Source organism: Buteo buteo, chromosome 31, assembly GCF_964188355.1.
Source record: "Buteo buteo chromosome 31, bButBut1.hap1.1, whole genome shotgun sequence".
NCBI classification, from domain to species: domain Eukaryota; kingdom Metazoa; phylum Chordata; class Aves; order Accipitriformes; family Accipitridae; genus Buteo; species Buteo buteo.
Genome location: NC_134201.1, coordinates 957,868 through 980,775, shown reverse-complemented (window position 1 = coordinate 980,775; position 22,908 = coordinate 957,868). Strand labels below are relative to the sequence as shown.

Genomic DNA, 22,908 nt, shown 5'->3' with positions numbered 1-22,908 from the left:
TGGTCTCATCCTGGTATAAGAGAAGGCAAGTTTTAGGTGAGGCAATACTGAAATGTGCCCTCAAGCGACCGGTCCCTGGGTGGCAGGGTATATGGAAGGATTTGGGCAGATTCCTAGGACGGTTATCACCTCCCATAACCTGGGACTTTACATCTGAACAGGCAAGTAACCCTGGCAAACTGACACGCCACCTGATAGAAGGGTGCCTTGCTTATCCCAACGAAAACCAGCAGCTTCTTGCACTGTACTGGGGCCTGGCCTATGCCTACCGAGCCATAGTTCAACACTGTCAGAGGACCATGGTTGAGGCAGGGACCCAGACTGTATCTGAGGACACCATGCTCGAGATAGGGACCCAAACAACAACAACTACAGTAATTGCCCCAGTAGTGAAAAGGAAGCAGTGGACAAGGAGATCAACGGGTCCATACCATCGATTAGTGAGGGAAGAAGAAGAAGAGGAAAGGTTTGATCTAGAAGCTGGTCCTTCAACAAAGAAATTGGAGGAAGGAGTGAGGGAGCTTAAACAGGAAGCGGAAACTACCCGGTCCCTGACGTCCTCAGAACTTCGGGACTTGCGGAAAGATTACAGCCGCCAGCCAGGTGAGCGGATTGCTGCCTGGCTGCTCCGATGCTGGGATAACGGGGCTGATAGTCAGCAACTGGAAGGCAAGGAAGCCCAACAACTGGGATCCCTCGCTAGAAACCGGGGAATTGAAAGAAGAATTGGAAAAGAGGCAGCAGTTTGCAGTCTCTGGAGCCGGCTCCTCTCAAGTGTGAGGGCAAGATACCCATTCAAGGAAGATCTTGTGAATTCCTCAGAAAAGTGGACTACTGCAGATGAAGGCATCCAGTACCTGAGAGAGTTAGCGGTGGTGGAAGTCATCTACAGTGATCTAGATGATGAGGAAGTATCCAAAGATCCAGAGGATGTCCTGTGCACACGGGCTATGTGGCGAAAGGTGATTCAAGGTGCCCCAGCATCGTATTCTAACAGCTTGGCAGCAATGTATTGTCCAGATATGGAAACACCAACTGTGGAGAAAGTGTCGTCTTGGCTCCAAAACTTTGAGGAAAATCTCTGTGCCTCCTCATCCCTACAGGACAGTGCCTTGGCTGTTAGGGATGCTCCAAGAAATCAGTCCTCTCCTGCCCAAGTCAGAGGGAAAGGGAGCCCAAGGCGTATGCCACGTGGTACACTCTGGTTCTTCCTGCGTGACCAAGGGGAGGACATGAGGAAGTGGGATGGTGAACCCACCTTTAAGCTGGAAGCCCGCGTACGTGAACTGAGAGGGAAGACAGCTGTTAAGAAGGGGTCACCCAAGAAGAAGGCTGTCAGCATCGTTGCTGTAGAGGCCCAAGAAAGCACTCAGCGATCCTCCAAGCGCAGAAGAACTGAAACCACCTCCCTTGATTCTGGTGAGGGGACTTCTGGTCTGGTACTGCAAGGATCGGACAGTGAATATTCTGATGAGGAACAGCAATAGAGGGTCCCTGCCTTTGGCCAGGAGGAGGAAAGGGATGACCGGATATACTGGACTGTGTGGATTCGATGGCCTGGTACATCAGACCCACAGAAGTATAAAGCTTTGGTAGACACTGGTGCACAGTGTACACTGATGCCATCAGGGTACAGGGGCACAGAACCCATCTGGATCTCGGGAGTGACAGGGGGATGCCAAGAATTGACTATGCTGGAGGCTGAAGTGAGCTTGACAGGGGACAAGTGGGAAAAGCACCCCATTGTGACCGGCCCAGAGGCCCCTTGTATCCTTGGTATAGACTACCTCAAGAGAGGGTACTTCAAGGACCCAAAGGGGTACCGATGGGTTTTTGGTGTAGCCACTGTAAATGCAGAGAAGATCAAACAGCTATCTACCCTGCCTGGCCTCTCGGAAGATCCCTTCACTGTGGGATTGCTGCAAGTTGAAGAACAGCAGGTGCCAATCGCTACCAGGACAGTGCACCGGCGGCAATATCGGACAAACCGAGACTCCCTGGCTCCCATCCATGAGCTGATTCATCACCTAGAGAGCCAAGGAGTCATCAGTAAGACTCATTCACCTTTTAATAGTCCTATATGGCCAGTGCAAAAGTCTGATGGAGGATGGAGGTTAACAGTAGATTATCGCGGCCTGAATGAAGTGACACCGCCACTGAGTGCTGCTGTACCGGACATGTTAGAGCTCCAATATGAACTGGCATCAAAGGCAGCCACATGGTATGCTACAATTGATATTGCCAATGCATTTTTCTCCATTCCTTTGGCAGCAGAATGCAGGCCACAGTTTGCTTTCACATGGAGAGGTGTCCAATACACCTGGAATCGACTGCCCCAGGGGTGGAAGCACAGCCCTACCATTTGTCACGGATTAATCCAAATGGCACTGGAACAAGGTGATGCCCCTGAACATTTACAATACATAGATGACATCATCGTGTGGGGCAACGAGGCAGAAGAAGTGTTTGAGAAGGGAAAAAGAATAATTCAGATTCTTCTGAAAGCTGGTTTCGCCATAAAGAAAAGTAAGGTCAAGGGACCTGCAGAGGAGATTCAATTCTTGGGAATAAAATGGCAGGATGGACGCCGTCATGTCCCAATGGATGTGGTTAACAAGATAGCATCTATGTCTCCACCAGCCAACAAGAAAGAAACACAAGCTTTCCTAGGCCTTGTGGGGTTCTGGAGAATGCATATTCCAGGTTATAGTCAGCTTGTGAGCCCTCTCTATCGAGTAACGCGGAAAAAGAACTATTTTGAATGGGGCCCTGAACAACAACAAGCCTTTGAGCATATCAGACAGGAAATAGCTCGTGCAGTAGCTCTTGGGCCTGTCCGGACAGGACCAGATGTACAAAATGTACTCTACACTGCAGCTGGGGAGCATGGTCTCACCTGGAGCCTGTGGCAGAAAACACCAGGAGAAACCCGAGGTCGACCATTAGGGTTTTGGAGTCGGGGGTACCGAGGATCAGAAGCCCACTACACCCCGACTGAAAAAGAGATACTAGCAGCATATGAGGGGGTTCGAGCCGCTTCAGAAGTTGTTGGTACAGAAGCATATCTCCTCTTGGCACCACGATTGCCCGTGCTACACTGGATGTTCAAAGGAAACATCCCCTCTACACATCATGCAACCAGCGCTACATGGAGTAAGTGGATAGCATTGATCACGCAACGAGCTCGACTGGGGAAATCTAACCGCCCAGGAATTCTGGAAGAGATCATGGACTGGCCAGAAGGCAGAGATTTTGGAGCATCACCTGAGGAGGTGGCTCGTGCCCAAGAGGCACCACCATATAATGAGCTATCAGAAGACGAAAGGTGTTACGCTTTGTTTACTGATGGATCCTGTCGTGTGGTAGGGAACCATCGGAAGTGGAAAGCTGCTGTGTGGAGTCCCACACGACAAGTCGTTGAGGCCACTGAAGGAGAAGGCGAGTCAAGTCAGTTTGCAGAAGTGAAAGCCATCCAACTAGCCCTAGACATTGCTGAACGAGAAAAGTGGCCGGTACTCTACCTCTATACTGACTCCTGGATGGTGGCTAATGCCCTATGGGGGTGGCTACAGCAGTGGAAGAAGACCAATTGGCAACGCAGGGGTAAACCCATCTGGGCAGCAGCATTGTGGCAGGACATTGCTGCCCGTGTAGAACACGTGACTCTAAAGGTACGTCATGTAGATGCTCACGTGCCCAAAAGCCGTGCCACTGAAGAACATCGAAATAATGAACAGGTAGACAAGGCTGCCAAAATAGAAATAGCTCAGGTGGACCTGGACTGGGAGCGTAAGGGTGAGCTATTTGTAGCTCGATGGGCCCATGAGACATCAGGACATCTAGGGAGAGATGCAACATATAGGTGGGCTCGTGATCGAGGGGTGGACCTGACCATGGAGGCCATCACACAGGTCACTCATGAATGTGAAACATGTGCTGCAATCAAATGAGCGACCAGAGTAAAGTCTCCCTGGAACAGAGGGCGGTGGCTGGGCTTTCGATATGGCGAGGCCTGGCAAATTGACTACGTTGGACCACTGCCACGAACACACCAAGGCAAGCGCTACATACTCACCATGGTGGAAGCAACTACTGGTTGGCTAGAAACATATCCTGTAAACCATGCCACTGCCCGAAACACCATCTTAGGCCTCGAAAGGCAAATTTTATGGCGACACGGTACCCCAGAAAGAATTGAATCAGACAATGGGACTCATTTCCGAAATAACCTCATAAGCTCCTGGGCAAAGAAACATGGCATTGAGCGGGTGTACCACATACCCTATCACCCGCAAGCATCCGGAAAAATTGAGAGATATAATGGACTGTTGAAGACTATGTTGAGAGCGCTAGGCAATGGGACATGGAAGCATTGGGATACAAATTTAGCAGAAGCCACTTGGCTAGTTAACACCAGAGGATCTGCTAACCGTCCTGGTCCTGCCCAAACAAAACCCCTACATACTGTGGGAGGAGATAAGGTCCCCGTAGTGCACATGGGGAAGTGGCTGGGGAAGGCAGTGTGGATTGCACCTCCCATGGGAAAAGGCAAACCCATTCGTGGGATTGTCTTTGCTCAGGGACCTGGGTGTACTTGGTGGGTAATGCGGAAGGATGGGGAGACCCAGTGTGTGCCTCAAGGACATTTAACCTTGGGGGAAAAATAATCTGTGATGTGAGTTGTATGTTGTAGGAAGTTATGTAGCAGGAATGACCTGAACTGCAGAGGAGTGAACTTCACAAGGAACCAGACAAGTGCATCGGTGACCCAAACCAAGCCGGTGTTGGTGCCCAGCATTCGAACATACTGCTTTTCCTGTCCTGACCACTCATCTTGATGGATGGGGCCTAAGTCATAACCTGAGTGTGAACATCTGGAGGAGTGGAAGAAGCCCATGGAATATCTATCTCTTAAAGGACAGGGGATAGTAATTAATAAGAATGTATAAATCTGTACATTGGGTATAAAAGTGGTTTCAGTATGTAGTTCCAGCTGTAAGTGTTGGTAAGAAAGGATTTCAGGAATGAGAATTAAATACAATAGTATGGTTAGAAGATATCTGTATTAAATTATGTGGGACCTGAGCAGGACGCAAATGGTATGGAATAAGGGGTGGAGATTGTATTGGGTCTGGCTGAGATGGAGTTAATACTCCCCACAGCAGCCCTCATAGCACTGTGCCCTGCATCAGTAGCTAGAAAGGTGTTGATAGCATACCAGTGTTTTGGCTACTGCTGAGCAGTGCTGGCACAGCATCAAGGCTGTCTCCCCAACATTTTTGCCCTCCCCTCAATGGCAGGCTGGGGCAGGACAAGATCTTGGGAGGGGACACAATCAGGACAGCTGACCTAAACTAACCAAACAGATATTCCATACCATATGACGTCAGCTCAGATATAAAAGCTAAGTAAAGGGAGACAGAGGGGGGGGCATTTTGTCTTCCGGAGCAACCACTACGCGTACTGAAGCCCTGCTTCCCGAGAAGCGGCTAGACATCGCCTGCTGGTGGGAAGTAGAGAATAACATCATTTGTTTTTTTTTCTTTGCTTTCGCACGCGCGACCTTTGCTATCACTGTATTAAACTGTCCTTATCTTGACCCACGAGCCTTTTGTTATATTTTCTCCCCCCCCAGCTGAGGAGGGGGAGTGATAGAGTGGCTTTGGTGGGCACCTGGCATCCAGCCAGGGTCAACCCACCACACAGGTCTACCCCACTCGACCAGTTGGGAGGCCAGGTCTACGCCGCTAAGCGTGGTTAGGGAGGCCAGGCCTACCCACCGGTACTGATGGGGAGGCCAGGCGTCCCCCGCCCATGCGGTTAGGGAGACCTGGTCTACCCTGCCACTCAGGTACGGAGGCTAGGTCTACTCTGCCAGCTCGGTTAGAGAGGCCTGGTCTACTCCGCCTGCTTGGGTAGGTTGACCAGGTCTACCATGCCCACTCGGTTAGGGAGGCCAGGTCTACCCCGCTGGTGCTGGCAGGGAGGCCAGGTCTAGCCGACCCATGTGGTTAGGAAGGCCTGGTCTACCCTACCGGTGCTGATAGTGAGGCCCAGTCTATCCCGCCCACACGGTTAGGGAGGCCTGGTCTACCTGGCCCGTGCAGGCAGGGAGGCCAGGTCTACCTGACCGGTGCTGGTCAGGAGGCGAGGTTTATACCTTCCACACGGTTAGGGAGGCCTGGACTAGCCCGCCCGCGCATTTACTGAGCCCTGGTCTGCCCGGCCTGCACAGGTAGGGAGGCCAGGTCTACATGACTGGCGCTGGCAGGGAGTCCAGGTCCACCCCGCCCTTGCCTGTATGGTGTCCTGGTCTAGCCCGCGTACTCCACTAGGGATGCCAGGTCTTTCCCACTGGCGCCAGCAGGGAGGCTAGTTCCTCCGCACCAGCGCCATTTGGGAGGCCAGGTCAACCCCACCCGCACAGTTAGGGAGGCCACGTCTACCCCACCAGCGCCGGTTTTGAGGCGAGGTCTACGCTGCTCTTGCGATTAGGGAGGTTAAGTCTAATCCACCCACGCGGTTAGGGAAGCCATGTTTTCCCAATCCCTTGCCAATAGGGAGGACAGGTATACCCTGCCCGCTTGGCTAGGCAGCCCAGGTCAAGGGCAGGGAGTCAACGTCTACCTCACACGTGCGGAACTTTGTCTGTTCATTCCCTGCGTGGTCTCTTCAGTGACGGACTTCAGCAGGGCCTGCTAACACCCTCACAAACCTGGAGGTTTGCTTCTGACTTGGACTTCTCTAGAGGCTTGGTCAGTCTTTAAGGATCTGCAGTTCAGGAACTCGGCACCAGAGGGCTCATTAACATGCAAAACAGCCCAAGGAGCCAAGTCTGGGTATAATTTGCCTTTAGTCTTGTGGTAGGCTGACCCTGGCTGGGCGCCAGGTGCCCACCAAAGCCACTGTATCGTTCCCCCTCCTCAGCTGGACAGGGGAGAGAAAACATAACAAAAGGTCCGTGGGTCAAGAAAAGGATGGTTTAATAAAGTGAAAGCAAAGGTCGCGTGCAAAAGCAAAGTAAAACAATTGATGTTATTCTCTACTTCCCATCAGCAGGCAATGTCTGGCCACTTCCTGGGAAGCAGGGCTTCAGTACGTGTAGTGGTTGCTCCAGAAGACGAAAATGTTCCCCTTCCATCTCCCTTTACTCAGCTTTTATAGCCGAGCTAACGTCATATCATATGGAATATCTGTTTGGTTATTTTGGGTCAGCTGTCCTAGTTATGTCCCCTCCTAAGATCTTGCCCAGCCCCAGCCAGCCATTGAGGGGGGGGCAAAATGTTGGAGAGACAGCCTTGATGCTGTGCCAGCACTGCTCAGCAGTAGCCAAAGCACTGGTGTGTTATCAACACCTTTCTAGCTACCAATGCAGAGCACAGCACTAGGAGGGCTGCTATGGGGAGAATTAAGTCCATCTCAGCCAGACCCAATACAAGTCTTCAATTTTTCTGTGGTGAATTAGAGAGATTTCAGGAGTGTAGTCAAAGTGAGAAGGTGTCAAAGCAAAGAGACCAAGTGTAAGAAATGCTTGATTTTGAATAGCCAATTCTGCATTCACCCCAATGTATTTGGGTTACAGGAATGTCTTCAGGTAGAGTCTGCACCACCTAGACCCATGTGGCTGGATTGGCAGAGCCACCCCCTAGCAAGGGCAATCCCCATCTCCCAGGCTGAGGCATGCAGTCAAGATGCACACCTCTGAAGTGCCCATTTCTTACAGGTCTCCAGGCAGACCGTGAGCCATATTTCATGACCCTCTGAGTCTGAACCATCAGTCCCAGTTCTGCACATCTCTTCATCCATCCATCCATCCATCCCTCCCTCCCTCCCTCCCTCCCTCCCTCCCTCCCTCCCTCCGTCCATCCTTCCAGATGTCCTATATGCAATCATATAATAAAACACACCACTGATCATCCAGCCTCATCCAGAAATCCAGCCCTTTCATCCTAGAAAGCCATGAGGTTGGTCTCTCGTGATCCACCCTGGACAAATCCATGCTGTTCATGCCCAGTCACCTTCCTCTTCATCTTCCCAGAAGTATCACCCAGGAGGACATGCTCAGAGACACACTGCTCTCCTATAGGAGCTTAAACAGCCTTTTGCTCCCCTGGTAATCCTCTGGCCTGTGTTGAAAGATAGCTGTCAACTTTTTTGGAAGCCATCAGGGACTTGTCCTGATCTTCACGATCTGTCAAAAAAGGTGCAGAGTGAGCCTTGCTATGGAATTGGCTTGCTCCCTCTCCAGCCTTGGATGATTCCCCTCTGCTCCCAGGGGCTGTTCAAGGCTGAGTTTGCTCAAGTAACCTCTGACTTGATCCCCACTTACTGCTGGTTCTTTTCCTCCAGGGTCCTGCCAACAGTCACAAAGGCCTGGCAGATGTCACAGCCAGAGAAGTCATTAAATTCCTCAGCCTTATTCTTCCTAAACTTAGGAAAATCAGCAACAGGTCCACATGATCCCTGTCTATTCTTTTACGGTTAATGAACCAGTATCAGCTCATCTTGCTGCCTCTATCCTCCCCTGCATCTCTCAAGGCAACGGGACCTTTGGCTTTGGCATCAACCCTACATCCTGGGACAAGGTTTCTAAATTCCTGTCAGCAGCTTTCCCTGCTTCCACCTCCTGCCTGCTGCCTTTTTGCCCTGGAGCTCAGTCAGTTCACACAAGCAGCCTCCTGAGATGGTTGCTTCTCTTCATGGGTATTTGGGGAGATCCTTCTTGTGCTTGCAGGAGGCTGTCCTGTTAGCCCTACCACATTTCCCATGCTGCTTCCCCCTTCAGAGCTGCTTCCCATGGCACCACTTGTCTCAGTCTCCTGAGTGCGTCAAAGTCTTCTCCTCTGGAGTCCCAGGTCTGTGTTCTGCTGCTGACCTCACTCACTGCCCTTTGGAGACTGATAACCCCTAATTCATGACCATGACAGCCAAGACTGAATATCGTCACACCCCCAGCCAGCTCTTCCTTGTTGGCCAGGATCAGGTCCAGGTGAGAATCACCCTTGGAGGCCCACCTGGCAGCTGTCTGAAGAAGTTGTCCCAAGAGCCAAATTCAGGCTGTTGGCACCCTGTTGCTTTGCCTTGCCAGGGAATGCCAGGGCACTTAAGTTCACCACAGGAACCTGCTCATGAACCTGGAGACTTCCTGGGGTTGATGACAAAAGACGTTTTCTGTTTCCTCTCCCTGAGCAAGCAGTTTGTAACTGCAAACACAAGGTCACTCTGGCTGGCTCCTGCTCTGATCCTAAATGACAAAAGCTAGTCCAACCTGTTGCCTGTCACGTAGAGGACATCCACAAATCCAAGCTTCCCTTTCATACAGGAAGCGTAGTTCTCATCCTTCCTGCTGCTCCCTGGGCAGAGCCTGTATCCCTCCATTGCAGCACCACAGCTCAGCAATGTGTCCCACCACGTCTCATTAGTCCAAAAACGTCACAGTTCTGTGAGAAGCCATGGGTCTTCAGCTCCTCCTGGCCATGCACATTTGGGTTACAGCACATCAGCTGTGGCACCGTAGAGGAGCACAGACTTCTCACAGGGAAACCTGGACACTGGTCCTGATCAGGAAAATATTGAACATCGAGTTCTTAGGGCTGCGCTGCACCGTGCTGCACATACAGCACAGCCATCAAACCTGTTCTTTGCTGCACAGATCCCTTGGCCACAGGACAACCTCAGCAGCAGGTTGTCACACAAGAGCCTGCAGGCAGGTCCCACTCTGTGCTGGACATTATGCCTCCTGCGTGGCCTTGCCTGTATCTAACTGTGCAGCAAGATGTTCTCATGAAAACATCATTTCTGTTTGACTGTAGAGACAATGAGTAGAGTTGTTTCTTTTGTAAGAAAATCCTACAGTAGCTTGAATGACCAAAACAGGAGACTGTCTTCTATGGATGGGGTCTGCATGCTTTGCTGCATTTGGGCCAAAGGCCCGCTCAATGCTACACCACCTGGGGTTCCCACCATCTAAAGGGACCGAAGATGATCTGCATGATTCTCTCCTTAGAGTGTTAACGATGATGAGCGTAACTTTAAAAGGTAGTTCACAGTGTCCGAATCCCTTTCTTATTGGGGTCATAACAGACCAGGACCTCCTGGGGAAAAAACCACTCTCAGCACCCTTGGATGCAGCCCCTGTGGTTCCCATGGACTGGTAAGGGTGTAGTTTGCTTGAGTAACCCCATCCACTGCTGGTTGTTCTCCTCCAGAGTCCTGCCTCACAGCTCAAAGGCCTGGGAGACCTGGCTGGTAGTAACCGAGGCCATGACATAGAGTACCTCAGATCTATCTAGACCTAATCTTACTCAATTCGCCAGTGGTCCTACCTTATCTCTTTTTCTTCTTCTTTAACACTTCCTGAAGTACCAAAAGTTCATCTTGGTGCCCTTGAATTCCTTCCTGAGTTTCTACTGAGTTTTGATATGGACCATTGCTGTGCTTGGAGGATGCTGTCCTTGAAGACAAGATGTATCCAGGAACACTCTGAAAATTCTTGGTCTTTTCGTTGATTGGATCATCAAGGGAGTGAGTAAAAACCCCTGTGCGACTTTGCTTTATGTTCATGCAATGCCAGCAGCTGCTCTTGGGTGGAGAAGGGTCAGACCTTGCCTGTCTGATGGCATCTGATGACTGATGCCTCTGACTGATGGCATCAGTCAAGGGCACACAGGCGCCAAATCGCACTCTCTGCAATGCCGTCTGGAGTGTCTGTGATGTACCACCCTGAATGGGAATTGCTTTCCTGTAGGTCCTGTGAGGTCCATGCCAGCCTTGGCATCTGGGGCAGCTCTGTGGCCCAGGAGTTGGACATTAAATAGAGTACCTGTCCTGAATTCTGTTAGGCAATGTGGAGACGAACATGGGTCACATGCCGTTATAGTCAGTGGAGGTATACTAAATTCAGCTGATGGAAAAGAGGGAGACCCAGCTCTAGCTATGCTAAATGACTGCAGTCGTTCATATGAATACCTGTATAAACTGCCACGAAGAGAAGGAGTAGGAAAAGGTTCTTTTGGCCTTTATTTGGGCATAAGCTGTCATGTCACTTGGCCATAGGAATTTCCCACCAGGCTCATACATGATTCCTGAGATGTTGCCCTGTTGCTATGAACTTCTCCATTACAGTTTGCTATTACCTACATGTACCTTGGACCACCTCTGGCAACTCACATGTCACCAGGTATTTGCATCTAAACACCTGACTCCTGCCTTCCATCTCCATTAATTCAGAAGGGACCTGAGAGAAGGAGCTCCCATGCAGGTGCCTATTTTGTGACCACCTGAAAAGAGTCAAGAGGAATTCCACCTCCTGTGGCTTTGTGGAGTGCATGGGAGAGAGCTGAGTCTCCTTCAAATGCCATAAATAGAAACACAGATGAAAGGCCACCACTGACCCAAGGATCCCCTCCCTCAGAATATGTAAAGGGGATCCCTGTCTGTCACTCTCTGAGTATCCTGTCTAAAACATAACACGAAAAAAGTGGTACATTAAAAGTAACTCTGCAAGAAGGATTATATTTCTGGAAAGAAAAAAATGTCACATGTAGATGTAGATTTTTCTCTGAGTGGAAAATTTTATTTCAGGAAAGAAGTGGCTCTCCCTAGCTGAGGGAAGGATCAGAACTGATTGCCTCAGCCTGTTTCGCAGCAGGTTCCCCTGGAGCCCCAGGGACACCTGGAGGGAGCCCAGAGGGGGCAGAGAAAGGGCTGCCTTGGGCTGCTCCTCTGCTGCTGAGCTGGGCTGGGCTCCTGGGCTGGAGGGAGCTCATGGCAAGCAGGCAGCACTGCCGAGAGACAGCTCTGCCCAGGAGCAGCTCCTCTGCAAAGCGCAGCAGGGCTGAGGGCACTGCCTGCAGGCACTGAGCGGAGAGGAGTGATGCAGAGAGAGTTTAAAGGCAGTCTGGGGTGGGAGAGTGCTGAGAGTTCACTGATGACAAAATCTTCACAGCCCTTGACAGGGTAAGTCTCTGGCAGCAGGGCAATGCAGCTGTGGTTGCTGGAATGACCTCCTAAAGCTGGCACATCCCACAGCCTGTGGGATCTGTCAGAGGGACTCTCACAGTTTCTGCAGTGCAGAGAAAAAGGCCGTGCTTTGGAGCACAGCTTCCCTGCTGCACCCTCAGAGGGACAGGGCATGTCAGCTGCCTTCACCTGGGGATGGCTGCAGAGTGTGAAGGTGGGTGTGCAGCCAGGGGTGCCCAGGGCTGTCCTTCTGAGCAGGGTCCCTGCACCGTGGGGGGCTGTGTGCTGGGGCAGGGACTCTTCCACCGGTCAGGGTAAGGACTCAGCCTGCCTGGGGAAGTCCAACAGCAGAGTGGGGAGAAGCTGTGGGTGGAAGAAACAGTTCGCAGAATTGCAGGGTCCTTCTGCTGACAAGAAGGTGCTGTGTGGGTCAGGGCAGCTCACAGCTCCAGACCATCCCTCAGGATGTTTCCAAAGGAACTTTTCAAGGGGAAGATCAAAGCAGGGTTTGCTATAAAGTTAAGGGGCTTTCCAGAGTCTGTGTTTTCTGTTTCCTAGTCTTGGGGAATTTGGGGGGAGAAATGCAGAAGGATGTGTCTTGCTTGAACAAGTCCCTGAGACTCCTGAGCTGTAACTTGGAGTGATCAGTAAGTCTGAGAGGAGCCTCCTGAAGTAGAGCACAGGGACTGAGAACAACTGCCTGGCTGTGCTGGTGTCTGGGAGGTGGCATGCACAGCTGGGTAAGGGTAAGTCTTTCCTGAGACTGCAGCTGCCTCTCCCCTTGCCTTTTTGAGCCAGTCAATCTCTGCTCTTTTCCTTGGTTCTCACTTGTCTGTGTTACTGTTATCTTGGTGCTGCTGTCATGTTCTCTGGGCATGGGAGTTTCAGCTGCAGAGTCACACACTGATCTTGTGGGTCCTCCCATGCAGGTGTGACCATGGGAACAAGTGTCCTAGCTTTCCTATCATCTGAGGGGTTATGCTCAATGGTGTCTGTGGGGCTGGGGAATGAGCTGATTCTCCCTTACAGAGATGCCATCACATCAGGTCACTTGGCTATCACCTCCGAGTGTCCTTCCAAACTGTTAGCTGCCCTGCAGGATGCAAACCTTTCTCACAGCATCTTTCTGTTATCTGAAAGACCCATGGAGAAGCACAGAGATGCTAGGACTGAGGAAATGCTGTTGGGTTGGTGAAATGAGTCCGGTGTGTTCTTGGCTAGAAGCAGGGTGCTGAGACTTTTAGAAAGGGAGAGACATTTGGTGGTCTGCAGTGGATGTCTCTGCTCTCAGCTGTGTCTGGTGGCTTTTCAGGGTAAAACAGGGGAGCGTGGTCACCCTCCGTCTCAGAAAGGTGCAAGCACAGTGCAAGTGGGAACTAGACAGAAGGACAGAGCAGCTCCCCCTCTCTCTGCACTAAGCCACAGGCAATGCTCTTGACTTGCCTGGCTTACGCTGTTATCCCAGAGTGCAGCAGAAATGCTGAAGGATCTCGAGATCTAAGAAAACTCCCCAGGGGCAATGTTGGCAGCTGTAAAAAACCCTAGAATGCTTCAACTGCTTTTACCCTCGTGCTTCTTTAGCACTGGGAGTGCAGATGCTGACAAGCCCTTCCGCGCTAAGAGCGGTTTCAGCTGACAAAGTCAAACACCAGACTGGCCCCTGCCTGCACTGATCCCATGAACCCACTGCTGCAGAGCAGGGCTGACTTTTCAAGAGCCCATGGGCAGAGGCCCTGCTCTTCATTGCACACTCCGCCAGCACCAAGCTGGGCTCCAGCCACAGGCCTGAAGGAAGGTCTCTGAGAAAAGGAAAAGGGTCTGTGTGTGTGAGAGTGGGAGGGTCTATGGGAAATGGCTTTGATATTGCTCCGAGAATAATGCCCTAACTCTTCACTGTCTTTTTTCTACTTTGACAGCACCCCATTCCCAGAGGATGAAAATGTCCAACAGCAGCTCCATCACCCAGTTTCTCCTCCTGACATTTGCAGACAGACGGGAGCTGCAGGTCTTGCACTTCTGGCTCTTCCTGGGCATCTACATGGCTTCTGTCCTAGGAAACGGCCTCATCATCACTGCCATAGCCTGTGACCACCACCTCCACACACCCATGTACTTCTTCCTCCTCAACCTCTCCCTCCTCGACTTGGGCTCTGTGATGGGTTGACCCTGGCTAAACGCCAGGTGCCCACCAGAGCCGTTCTATCACTCCCCCATCCTCAGCTGGACAGGGGAGAGAAAAATATAACAGAAACTTACGGGTCGAGATAAGGACAGGAGAGATCATTCACTAATTACCGTCACGGGCAAAACAGACTCAGCTTAGGGAAAATTAGCTCAATTTATTACAGATCAGCCAGAGTAAGGTAATGAGAGAATAAAACGAAATCTCAGAACACCTTCCCACCACCCCTCCCTTCTTCCCGGGCACAACTTCACTCCCGGATTTCTCCACCAAGCCCCCCCAGCGGCACAAGGGGGACAGGGATGGGGTTTACGGTCATCACACGTTATTTTCTGCCGCTTCACCTCCTCAGGGTGAGGGCTGATCACACTCTTCCCCCGCTCCAGCGTGGGGTCCCACCCACGGGGTCAGTCCTCCACGAACTTCTCCAACGTGGGCCATTCCCACGGGCTGCAGTTCTTCACGAACTGCTCCAGCATGGGTCCTTTCCACGGTGTGCAGTCCTTCAGGAGCACACTGCTCCAGCGCGGGTCCCCCACGGGGTCACAAGTCCTGCCAGAAAACCTGCTCCACGGGCTCCTCTCTCCGCAGATCCGCAGGTCCTGCCAGGAACCTGCTCCAGCGCAGGGTTCCCACGGGGTCACAGCCTCCTTCGGAAACCCACCTGCTCCGGCGTGGGGTCCTCCACGGGCTGCAGGTGGATATCTGCTCCACCGTGGACCTCCCTGGACTGCAGGGGGACAGCCTGCCTCACCAGGGTCTTCACCACGGGCTGCAGGGGAATCTTCGCTCCGGCGCCTGGAGCATCTCCTCCCCCTCCTTCTTCACTGACCTTGGTGTCCGCAGGCTTGTTTCTCTTACATGTTCTCACTCCTCTCTCCAGCGGCTGTTTCTCCCTCTCCCAACTTTTTTCCTTCTTAAAAATGTTATCACAGAGGCGTTACCACTATCACTGATTGGCTCGGCCTTGGCCGGCGGCGGGTCCGTCTCAGAGCCGACTGGTATGGGCTCGCTCTCTCTCGAACACAGGGGAAGCTTCCAGCAGCTTCTTACAGAAGCCACCCCTGTAACCCCACCCCGCTACCAAAACCTTGCCACATAAAACCAATACAGGCTCCATCTCCACCACTGTCCCTAAAGCCATGGCCAACTCCCTCTGGGACAACAGGGCCATCTCCTATGCAGGATGTGCTGCTCAGGTCTTTCTGTTTGTCTTTTTGATCTCAGCAGAATATTTTCTTCTCACTGTCATGGCCTACGACCGCTACGTTGCCATCTGCAAACCCCTGCACTACGGGACCCTCCTGGGCAGCAGAGCTTGTGTCCTCATGGCAGCAGCTGCCTGGGGCTGTGGGTTTCTCAGTGCTGTGCTGCACACTGCCAGTACATTTTCACTACCCCTCTGCCAAGGCAATGCTGTGGACCAGTTCTTCTGTGAAATCCCCCAGATCCTCAAGCTCTCCTGCTCAGATGCCTACCTCAGGGAAGTTGGGGTACTTGTGGTTAGTGCCTGTTTAGCATTTGGGTGTTTTGTTTTCATTGTGCTGTCCTATAGGCAGATCTTCAGGGCTGTGCTGAGGTTCCCTTCTGAGCAGGGACAGCACAAAGCCTTTTCCACGTGCCTCCCTCACCTGATTGTCGTCTCCTTGTTTTTAAGCACTGCCATGACTGCCTACCTGAAGCCCCCCTCCATCTCCTCCCCATCCCTGGACCTGCTGGTGGCAGTTCTGTACTCGATGGTGCCTCCAGCCGTGAACCCCCTCATCTACAGCATGAGAAACCATGAGATCAAGGATGCCCTGAGAAAATTAATCACTGGATGCTTTTTAGAAGGAATAAACTGCCTCTTGTCTTCTGCATAGCAGAATGTCTTTTGCTGGTCTTTTTATGGTGATTTTGGGTGTGGTTTTATTCCTTCTCTTTCACTTTGTTTTACTTACCTGAATGCTTTCCACAAAGAAGTGTCTTTATTCCTCTGGTTTCTAATTCACAGTCTATCCAGCTTTTATGTGCCCTGGAGGCTGTGCAAATGAGGAGCCATAAGCTCTATGTGTTTAAACAAAATAAGGGGCCCCGCAGTGACTTGGTTTTCCAAGTTTCTTCCTCCAAGACCTTCTTTGCAGCTGCAGGGAGCAGTGCCTGTGTGCAGAAGGGAGGAGGAAAAGAGTCCTGGCACAGCAGCACCAGGGATCAGCAGCGCTTGGTCTTTCCCGAGCTGCTCTCTTCCCACTTCCATGCTTTCCTTCTGAACACTTTGGTTGGTGGAAGGCCTGTGCAGGTTACAGTCCTGCTGTGTGTCAGGCCTGTGGCTGCAGGCAAGGACAGGCAATGGGCACTTGTGTGACAGAGCTGGCCTCCATAGCAGCATTTCCATCATACAAGGGGATCTCCTCAGGCCTTGTGCCACACCTGCCCCCCACCCCTGGGGCTCATCCCTCTCCACCCCCGAGGAGCTGCTGTGCCCTTCAGAGGGTCTGGGGCTGTGGGGTGAGTGCCCAGAGCTCTGCTGCACCCTGTGGTGGGCACTGCTGTGGAGCCATGCCAGACTGGGCTGTGCTGGGGAGAGGGCAGGAGAGGTGGAGGGAGATCAGGGGAGTTGGGGTAAGTTTAGGGGGAGCTGGTCTGTGCTGGAAAGTGCCCAGGAGAGAAAAATATCAGTGTATAGCTTTTAGTGTGTGACCACGCAGGGCAAGGACTGACACTGGGAGTTTGTGGTGCAGAGGCAGGGCTTGTGGCAAGCATGGAAGACATGCAGGTGCAGGGGAGAGGAGGATTCTGGTCTGTGCCCTTGTTGGTCAGACTGCGAAGGTGGGTCAGGGCCTTTGTCACCCTCAGCATCTCTCTTTGGCCATTTCCAGCACTTGCTGGTCACCTCAGTTTTACAGGTGAGTTTTGCTGTGAGGCCACCTTCCTCTTCCTGCTGGGCCAAAGGCTGGTTTGGGGGAACAGACAGCCCTGCCCAGCTTCTCTCCTTCCCCAGACCCTGGCAGAACCTGGAGCAGAGCTGTCTGCAAAACCCCATGTAGGACAAGGCTGTGGCAGGGCAGGGTTTGGGTGCTGGGGAAGCTGCAAAAGTAGGAAGGTCATGGTGGAACTGTGATCTGAAGGCCATCTTTGCGATTGCAGTGGGGAAACGGCCCCACCCTTGACTCTCCCCTTTCCCATGCTGTGCCTGCAGAGTGGAGCCGTGGGACCGTGTGTGGGCAGTGGAGCTGGGCCTGCCCAGGGACAGGCCACTGACAGGGACCTGAAGCAGCTGCCAGGAGGTGCCATCATGGACACTTGTTCCAAGAATTGTATACCAGAGGCTAATCCCTGAGAACTCATAGCTATTTTTGTCATGTAAAATGAAAAATGAGAGGGCTTTATTTCATCATCATGAGTACAGAATAGTTCCCTTGCAGCACTGTCCTGTTACTGTTATTACTGATAGTGCCACTAATTCCAAAACATCCTTGAGAGCTTCTATATTATTCCTCGGCTCCAAACCTCAGGCTGCTCAGACACAGAAAGTACCACCTCTAAATCTCTGCAAACTAAATCTTTTGCCCCAGGACACTTCTAGCCATCATATCAGCACACTGCCTGGTCTCCATTTTTTATCTGGGTGAAGTCAGGGTGCTCTCTCGCAAAGCCTTCCCTACAAAAGTCTTTTCTACCTGCTGATCCTGCTTGTATCACCTCACACAACATACAGCTCCATCTTCCTTCTGCAGAGCTCCATGGGATGGACAGTTTTCCTGCTCCTTTCATGAGAAAAGTTGAAAAACAGGAGACACTCCTTGCCAGGAAGCCAGAGACTTGGGTGTTGCTCAGCTGCTTCTTACTGGCACTTCATTCAGACTCTGTTGTGGTGTGTTTGGTGCTTTTCTGTGGCTACTCTTTCTGCAGAGAAGATCTTAAAAAGACAATGATTTCATACAAGATGGTCATAAAGGCCCTGTTGTAGACAGCAACGTTTGCCATGAGCTCTGGAGAGAGCCAGGAAGATAGTTAATAAGCACCAGGAATATGCAGGAATGTCAAGGTCTCTGCTGAAGAGTGAGTGGCTCTGAGCAGCAGTGATTGGCCGTGTGTAGGGCTCAGAGAGAGGGTCAAGGGATGTCAGTGAGAAACAAGGAGGTGGCTGATGGCTTTAGCAAATCCTGAAACTGTATCTGAGCCCAGAAATGGCAAGCAGTGGATGCCTGTGGATGGGGAAGAGCAGGAGGTGTGTCCTGGGAAGACGTCAGGAAGGAAGACACCTCTTCTGCAAGTCAGGGATGAAAGAGATTATTCTATGACAATGTGCATGCCTAGAAAATGGAGAAGGCCCACTGCTGAGGGTGGCTATCATGCCAAATGAACTGACCTTGCTCTTTTCCTGCTTCACTTCCCATACTTGGATGGACCTCAGGAACCATCTGTGAGTGTGGAGGATGCACAGACCTCCTGGGGTGAAGTTTCATCACTGCAGGGGAAGAGGGAAGGGTTTGTGAGACACGTTGTAGTGCAGGGAGAGAGCAGTGCATGTAAGAATTCAAGCGAGCCTGGGGCTCGAGGAGCACATCTTGGGTGCTAGAGGAACATAAACAAGGCTTTGAAAGAAGCCAGATGGGTTGCAGGGAACTCAGAGACATTGCCTAACCCTCAGAAAACTACAGCTTTTTGTTTGAAGAACAGTGAGGACAGAGAGTTATCAGTAAACGTTGGGATATCATGGGCTCAGAGTGAGTTGGGGAAGCAGGGTGGAGAGTTAAAATCTGCAGAGATACGATCACTGACATAGGCCAGTATAGGACAGCCTGTGGTGGGGAAAGCCAAGGGCTTTGGTAGGGCTGGGACCCAGAACTGAGGTCTTTGTTCTCTTGGCTAGAGCTGTTGTCTTGTGGGCTGAGTGGACTCCGTGTATGTCAGCCCTGGCATGATTGCCTATGTGAATCCCCCCTCCATCTGCTCCCCCTCCCTGGATCTGGTGGTGGCAGTGCTGTGCTCACTGGTGCCTCCACTTGTGAACCCTCTCATCTATAGCATGAGCAACAGGAAGCTCAAAAAAGCCCCGAGGAAAGTGATTTCATGGACATTTTTCAATACCGGTAAACTTCCAGTCTTTTTCGACAAGTGATTCCCATACTAGGCCCATGCTTTGTTGTATTATCATTGTTGTTATTGCTCTTTGGGGTTTCATGTTCATAGACCAATATTTGGACTTCCCATACTTCATGTGAAGCATGAACTTCCTCTGTCTCACCTGGAGGACCATATAAAAATGTGTCTTTGTAACACTGCGTCCAAGCTGACTCCCTCGTAGCATCTCTGTAATGAAAAGGGATCTTCCCTGTGCACTGCCTGATGGTAGGGCTATTTTTCCAAGCCTTGTGTCAGGAACAGGCCCGAGATACTGCACCTCAAAATGGTTTATTGATCCATGGTTTTAAGGGCAGAAAGCTCATTGTCATCTTGTGACCTGCTAGAGGGGTGGACTTAGGACTCACCTGTTGGTGCCTGGTGACAGTGGAGATGAGGAGTGGTCACTGAGGTACAAACCCAGTCCTTTCCCACATGTGACAGGGCAGAAGATGTCTTCCAGGAGGGGAATCTGTAGCTGTCTGGATATCCCAAGGGATCTCCATGGGCAGCGTGTGCCTGGGATGTGACTAGAGCTCCACAAAGTGAGAGATTGCCCAGGTGGAATCACCCAAAAGTGTTAATTCCAGGTATTGACAGGGAAAGGAGGACTCTGCAATCACAGGGCAGGCAGTGGGAACCCAGCTGGCATGGGGGAAGGGGGCTGGAGAGATGCAAGAGCTGGCTGAGGAGCTCCAGGGCCAGGACCGTCATGCTGCCCTGGGGCGTGGGGCTGGTGGGGGCAGAGAAGGGGCAAATGCAGTCAGTGTTGGGGATCACCTATCATATGAACACAGAAGAGCCAGAGAGTGAGTGGCCATACAGCCCAACCCTGAGGAAGGACCTTTGCTGCATGGTCACCCCTGTCTTCCTCCAGGTCTCTAGGATACCCAGCTCTGCTGCCATTACTAATACAAAGGGAACCAGTTTCCTACCAACACTCGTTACACATCAAGTCCCATAGCTCCTGCCACAGCCAGACTCTCAGCCAAGCCCATTCTCAGACACCTCCACCTAGATCAGGTGCTTGTCTCCACAGATTTTGAAAATCTCCACTGATAGAGATCTCACCAGCTGGCCTGGGTCCTTGCTCCAGTGTTTGGCTCTGAGGGATTTTTCCAAAGCCCTGGCTTTCTCAGCCTCTCCTTGTGCACAATGTGCTCCAGGCCCCAGCCATCCTTCTGGCCTCTGCAACTTTCTCTCCAGTCTGTCAGGGTCTTCCTTGTGCTGGTGAGCCCCATACCAGACACAGCAGTCCTGCGGTTGCTGTCTTGTAGTGGGTTAGCCTTGCCCAACACCCAGACACCCACCCAGCTGCCCACTCACACCTCCAGCTCAAAAGGACAAAGGGAGAAAATAAGATGGGATAGCTCATGGGTCACGATAAAGACAGGGAGATCACTTCCTAATTACTGTCACAGGCAAAGAAGAGTGCACTTGGGGAAGACCAATTTAATTTATGCCAAGTAAAAAAGGTTTGGATTTAAACAATGACAAAATTATTCAAGTCCATTGCCTTCACACTTTCCCCCAGGCTCAAATTACTCCTTTGTTCCAAGTTCTTCTACCTGGGAGATCCCAATGTCAGGGTGAGGTGGGGAAACAGGGGGAGGCAGCTAAAATCTGCAGGGTCACTGGCACAGGCATAGGACAGTGTAGGACTGCCTGTGGTGCAAACAGGGCCTTTGTGCGGCTGCCCCCTCCTCCCCACCAACACAACTGAAGTCCTTGTCATCTCCACGGTGGCTGCTGTCTCTTCCACTGAAGCCCATGTGAGGACACTGGTTCCTTACAGCCCCTGGCCCTTGTTCCGTCCTCACCGACCCCCAAAACTGCCTGGGAGGTGTCCTACTGCTGTCCTTCACTCAGCATCACCCCCCCATCAAACTGCTTCCAAGAAGAGCTGTAAGCATCCCATGAAGGAAAGGATCCCCCTTCCCAGTGGGATGGAGGCCAGGGCTTGGCCATGCTGCTTGGTGAAACACATTTAGGGCTTTCACAGCCACCTCCACAACTGATCTTCCACCTGTAACCAGTGTCTCCGACTTCCTGGTTCACCAGCCCCCAGGGACGGTCCCCTTCTCTGGTCATTCCCTCCACGGTCTCTTCAGTGATGTTCCTCAGTGGCGCCCACTAACACCCTCCGAAACTTGGAAGTTTGCTGCTGGCTTTTACTTCTTGAGAGGCTTGTTCAGTCTTTCAGGATCTGCAGTTCAGGAACTTGGCACCAGAGGGCTCATTAACATGCAAACTCCCTAACGAGCCAAGGCTCAGTGCAGAGTTTTCCTTTAGGTCTTCAATTCTTATGTGGTTAATTAGAGAGAATTCAGGAGTGTAGCCAAAGTGGAAAGATTTCAATACGAAACAATAAGAAAGAATTCTTTTTTTCCTCCACTTTTCTTTATTTTTCTGCTCAGGCAGCATGTCACATCAGTAATCCCCAGTTCATATTGATCCTCCTAATGGAGTTTGAATGATTACAAAAAGCAAGACCCTTTCCGTCTTAACAATCCATGGTCATTCTTCATCCCTACCCCCAGCCCCACCTTTTCCCTCAACCACCTGGCACTTACAGCAGCCTTGTTCAAATCTGAGCTTTCTTCACTGAAGTCTGTAGCTGCATGCTTCAGCCCGTGGGCACCAACTCCCTCCTGCTTGGAGACCGAGCTGCACACAGACACGCAGTGATGTAATACACTCAACGGCTGTATATTAAGTCCACGTTACCTCCTCTGAAGCCCACTTCCTACAGCAGATAGTCTTAGGTGAACAAAAACCACATTTTTGTGTAAGCAGAGATCCCAGGACCCCCCAAAACACTCCCTGCCCTGGACTCTGTCTGTCCATGTCCGCTCTTTGCACACAGCAAGTCACACGTTGAAGTCACGAGCTCCCCTGATTGACAGAAGGGATAAAAGAGACAAAGTGAATGAAATGCTCTCTTTTGAATTGCCAAACGGACACTAAGCCCAGTGTATCTGGGACAGAGGAGCGTCTTCAAGCAGACTCTGCAATACCAACCCACTCATTTTTCATTCCCAGCAGGGTATAAAGTACATGTGGCTGTATTATCGTTGAAGGCAGGGATGAAAGTGATCCCCTCTAATGTTGGGCGCCTTGGCTGCCATGGCCCAGGCTTCCTTTTCTACTCAAGGGGGAGAAATCAGTAGTCTCAACGGAGATGCTTGGACACACCCTGTCTGGTGACCAGCTCCTGCTCCAGAAGTGCTCCTGTAGGTTGTGGGTCCCACTTCCCAGTCCCACGTGGGGGCTTCAGCCACCCCTGGGTATCTTGGAGGCAACGTCAACCTCTGTGCTGGCAACTGAGTCAACCCCGGAATGAAGATGTTAGGTAAAAGTAGAAACATGCAGAAAAGAGCTTGGGGTAATAAGTGTGTAAAAAGTTACTTTTCAGCACTTTGATACTGGTCTGCAAATTCTCATGAATTTTTTTATAGGCCATGGACATGGACCAGCAAGATGATGACACCTTCTCTCCCTCTATGTAAATAGAGATTTATACAGCCATTTCCAAAAATGTATTTCCTCCCAACACTTTGAATGGAGAACTGCATTCTGGTGACACGTTTATATTGTCATATTGTACATCCACATTTCCTATCTACAGGGTGCTTGGAGCAATGATGGTTGGAGCAGTT

General features: G+C 51.4%; 1 protein-coding gene across 1 annotated transcript; it reads left to right on the top strand.

Annotated features, from left to right (window-relative positions):
• The first annotated feature begins 13,900 nt into the window (after window positions 1-13,900).
• Window positions 13,901-19,247, top strand: LOC142026122 (olfactory receptor 14C36-like). Its single transcript, XM_075018957.1, has 3 exons — window positions 13,901-14,108; window positions 15,257-15,944; window positions 19,184-19,247. Exons 1-3 carry the CDS (start codon window positions 13,901-13,903, stop codon window positions 19,245-19,247), a joined length of 960 nt encoding a protein of 319 aa, XP_074875058.1.
• Window positions 19,248-22,908: the final 3,661 nt, after the last annotated feature.

Coding starts and splice junctions, on each gene's coding strand:
- LOC142026122 (XM_075018957.1), top strand. CDS start 13,901: ATGTCCAACAGCAGCTCCATCACCCAGTTTCTCCTCCTGACATTTGCA. Junction 14,109..15,256: donor CCTCTCCCTCCTCGACTTGG/GCTCTGTGATGG, acceptor AAACCAATACAG/GCTCCATCTCCACCACTGTC. Junction 15,945..19,183: donor CATGAGATCAAGGATGCCCT/GAGAAAATTAAT, acceptor CAAAAAAGCCCC/GAGGAAAGTGATTTCATGGA.